At 39.3% G+C, this 3,931-nt stretch overlaps 1 protein-coding gene across 1 annotated transcript; it reads left to right on the forward strand.

Annotated features, from left to right (window-relative positions):
- The first annotated feature begins 246 nt into the window (after positions 1-246).
- On the forward strand, positions 247-3,179 carry LOC125194751 (protein FAR1-RELATED SEQUENCE 5-like). Its single transcript, XM_048092981.1, has 3 exons — positions 247-304; positions 845-1,607; positions 1,724-3,179. Exons 1-3 carry the CDS (start codon positions 247-249, stop codon positions 3,177-3,179), a joined length of 2,277 nt encoding a protein of 758 aa, XP_047948938.1.
- The last annotated feature ends 752 nt before the right edge of the window (positions 3,180-3,931 follow it).

The following is a 3,931-nucleotide window of genomic DNA, read 5'->3' on the forward strand; positions in this document are numbered from 1 at the left end:
TATTCATTAAAAAATTGGTGAAGGGCTTTTAAGGGAATGACAAAATCGTTGGTTATGGTAAGTCCATGATTTTCTCCCTCAAAAGATCTTGCAGCGGTTTTTTCATAGTATCCCAGAATTCTTTCTTCTCTGTCGTCCTTCTTCCTTTCTTCCATCTTTCTTCTCTTTTATCTTTCTTCGTTATTTGGTCATTAAAATTTCGGTTTTAAATTCCGGCTTTAACAAAGCCGTCGTTCGTGCCAAACAATGGAAGAAAGTGGTTCTTCAACAATGGACGAAGCTTATGATTCAAACATGGACGAAGGTAAATTTGTTCGAAAACTCATAGTTTATTGTATCCACGTTTCATTACTTCCAAAATTGACGTTCCATAACTGAGTTTGCATGGGCTAGGGTTTAGAAACTGACGTTCCATAAATTTGTTGTAGGGGTCTACTAGGGTTTAGAATTGAGTTTGCATGGGCTAGGGTTTAGAAACGGCGGCTGGGATGTTGTATTATTTGTTAATCTTAATGTTCATTCATTAGTAGATAATGTACAGATTCGAATAAATGTTCCAAGTTTTATTTGGTCTTGCTTTTGGTTTACACACGTTAAGTAATATAGGGTGTTGTGTTATTAGATACAAATAATGTAGATTTAATACAGTATAATGTAAATGATTATATAGATAATGCACGTTTTATTTTGTATTGTTTATGGTGGAGACTCGTTAATTACACTAGGTGTTGTGTTATTAGATACATATAATGTAGATTCATTACTGTATAATGTAAATTATTAGATAGATAATGCACGTTTTATTGTTTATTAGCTGAGATTGTTTTTTTTTTATTGTGTGCAGTGGTTGTTGTACCTGACTGCTCGAAAGATTTGAAGCCTGTGGTTGGGCAGAAGTTCAAATCTCTGGATTTTTGTTTTGCGTTCTACGATGTGTATGCCCGTGCTGTGGGTTTTGATACTCGCAAATCACAAATGAGGAAAACTGATGGTATAATTACTTGGTATAACGTGGTTTGCAACAGGGAAGGCAGCAAGAAGTCGAGCGAGGATGACCAAGCAAATGCACGGTCTGGTTTTTCGATTAAACGTCGACGTTTATCAAAGCGTTGTGGTTGTAAAGCCAGTATCTCATTCAAGTTCTTCTCCGATGGAGGAGTTTCAGGTTATACTGTCGAGGAGTTTAACGAAGTTCATAACCATTACATGGTTGGGACAGAGCATCAGCAGTTTATGTCAATCAATCGAAAGTTGGACGACGTACATCATCAATTTATCCTTGATTGTTCAAAGGCTAACATAGGCCCCACGCTCACGTTTAACGTGCTGAAGGAAATTCTCGGTGGTTTTCAGCTCGTTGGCTGCAATGTTGGGGATATAAGGAATGCTTCACGAGACATCAAAGCATACGTTCATGGTATTGACGTACAAATGGTTTTGGATGATATGGCTAGGAAGAAGGAGATGTCCGAGGCATTCACATATGAGTACGAGGTTAATGCTAGCAACCAGCTGGTTGCTCTGTTTTGGTGTGATGGTTTGATGAAGAGGAATTACCACATGTTCGGTGATATTGTGGCTTTTGACACCACCTACAACACCAATAGGTATACCTGTCGTGCATTATAACAGTTTAATATGTACATTATTGAATGCATTTAAATATACTATTTATGCATTATACATGTTTTTTGCTTGAATTATGCTGGCTTATGTTACACAGGTATTGTATGATCTTCGCGCCATTCACGGGAAAGGACAATCATGGACGACCAGTAACTTTCGCTGCTGGTTTGGTAAGCAACGAGAAGACAGGCGCTTTTGCATGGCTGTTTAGACATTTTGTCCAATGTATGGGTGTTGCTCCGAAGATGATTGTTACAGATCAAGATTTGGGGATGAGATCGGCTATTGAAGAGATTCTTGTTGGGACTCGCCACAGATGGTGTATGTGGCATATCATGCATAAGTTGGCCAATAAAGTTCCTGGTCGGTTGTTGCGGGACGAAGATTTCAAGAAAGAGTTCAATGCCTGCGTCTGGTCGGATCTGCTAGAACCCGACGAGTTCGAAGAAGAGTGGAATGGAGTACTTGAACGTTACGACCTGGAAGACCATGGTTGGTTGAAGACATTGTACGACTACAGGCAATTATGGATACCTGCATACTTCAGAGATTTCCCGATGGGCTCGATGATTAGGACCACCTCTATTTCTGAGTCAGAGAACAGCTTCTATAAAAAATTTCTGAAGCCACGCAACAACATTGCCGAATTCTACTTGAATTTCAACCAAGCTGTGGATTTCCAGCGGAATAGTAGAACAAAGCTGGACTACCAAGACGCGACTGCCCTACCTATATTGGCCACTGCTCTTCCTTTCGAGAAACATGCTTCTACTCTGTACACAGATAGTATGTTCAAGAAAATACAAGAGGAGATTGTTGAGGGAAATGACAGATGCCGCGTTTTGGACTTCTCGTCTGCAGACATGGTGGACACCTACAAACTCGGAGACAGCCTTCGCAATTCGTACTTTGTGAGACATGATAAGAGTGACGAGTCATACTCATGCGATTGCAAACTTTTCGTTAGGCAGGGATATCTGTGCAGTCATATATTCTTTTTGTTTAGGAACAATGAAGTGAAAAAGATTCCGGATGACTACTGTGCAAGTAGATGGCTGAAGACCCCGCTAGCTAAGGCTGTCCATGGACATGTTGATGAGACTTTACCTACACAGTCCTTTGTTGATGAAAGGCAAAACGTTTCAAAGCAAGGGATCTCACTGTTCTATGGTTTTCTTCGTCGCTTTGAGACGGACATTGATGTGCTTCGTGCATTCGTAGGTGGACTAGAGGAACTGGGCAATTCACTTCAAGCTGGAACTCCTTTAACATCCGTTTCTGAGAAGAGGCGCATGATTGAACAGTTTTATGGAATGGAAAGGCCGGAAGTCGTCGAGGTCCACCCTCCGGATGTGGTAAAGACGAAGGGGCACGCGAGCAGCTCCGCTAGTCGTCTGATTTCCAAGAGAGAAAAGGCTATCAAGGATGCTACTAGGCCCCTTAGACGGTGTAAGGCGTGCGATGAGTTGTGCCATCATGACTCTAGAAATTGTCCAATGCTTAAAGAGCTTGAAATGGAGAATGAGCTGCGTAAGGGAAAGAGGAAATGTTGATTTATTATCATTCAAACAACATTATTTTTCTTTGTTTTGCGTTTTATGCGCAGTGTTTAAGTCTATTTCTTCCCACCTTGAACAAGGATTTTTAAATGATTGTTCATTATTAAAGTTTTTTTGTGCATTATTGTTATCTATTTTTTACATTATTTGAATTTACTACGTGCAACGTATTCTGATTTATTACAGGAGCCGGGTGTTTTGGAGTCATAGTATTTTCCATAATGTGAATCACCGTGCATTATATGGATATTTACAAACATTATCCATGCATAAGTGTTACATTATTGTGTTATATGCATTGGTATGTAACTTCACAAAAATCACGGAAAAGTGCATTATAAATCGAGTTATTTACATTATTTGTTTACTTATATGCATTGTAGTTTTCTAATACATTATTCCCTGAATATTGTACATTATTAGGCAATAATTTGTAATTATTAAGTTATAAGAAGCCATTACCAGTTTTGTGCAGCAAGCATATAGTACCAACATTTCCAAAACATTCTAAATCACCTAGTTCAGGGGTATCCAAAACATTTAGTACCAACATATCCAAAACAATCCACCATATCCAAAGCATTCGGACCCTCAACTTCAATGTTCACCCTTCCATCATAAAAAAAACATCTAGTTCATATCCAAATCAAAACCCATCTAGTTCACTCGATCCCATAATTCTCGACCCACCTTTCAAAGCTGAATTTAGTCGGCTTATCCATCCAATGCTTCGTGGCTTGTGTTTG

The sequence above is a fragment of the Salvia hispanica genome, chromosome 6, assembly GCF_023119035.1.
Source record: "Salvia hispanica cultivar TCC Black 2014 chromosome 6, UniMelb_Shisp_WGS_1.0, whole genome shotgun sequence".
Lineage (NCBI taxonomy): Eukaryota > Viridiplantae > Streptophyta > Magnoliopsida > Lamiales > Lamiaceae > Salvia > Salvia hispanica.

What these genes read in the sequence shown, in the direction of transcription:
- LOC125194751 (XM_048092981.1), top strand. Translation starts at nt 247, where the DNA reads ATGGAAGAAAGTGGTTCTTCAACAATGGACGAAGCTTATGATTCAAAC. An exon ending in TGATTCAAACATGGACGAAG is followed by an intron (nt 305 to 844) that starts GTAAATTTGTTC and finishes TATTGTGTGCAG; the next exon opens with TGGTTGTTGTACCTGACTGC. An exon ending in ACCACCTACAACACCAATAG is followed by an intron (nt 1,608 to 1,723) that starts GTATACCTGTCG and finishes TATGTTACACAG; the next exon opens with GTATTGTATGATCTTCGCGC.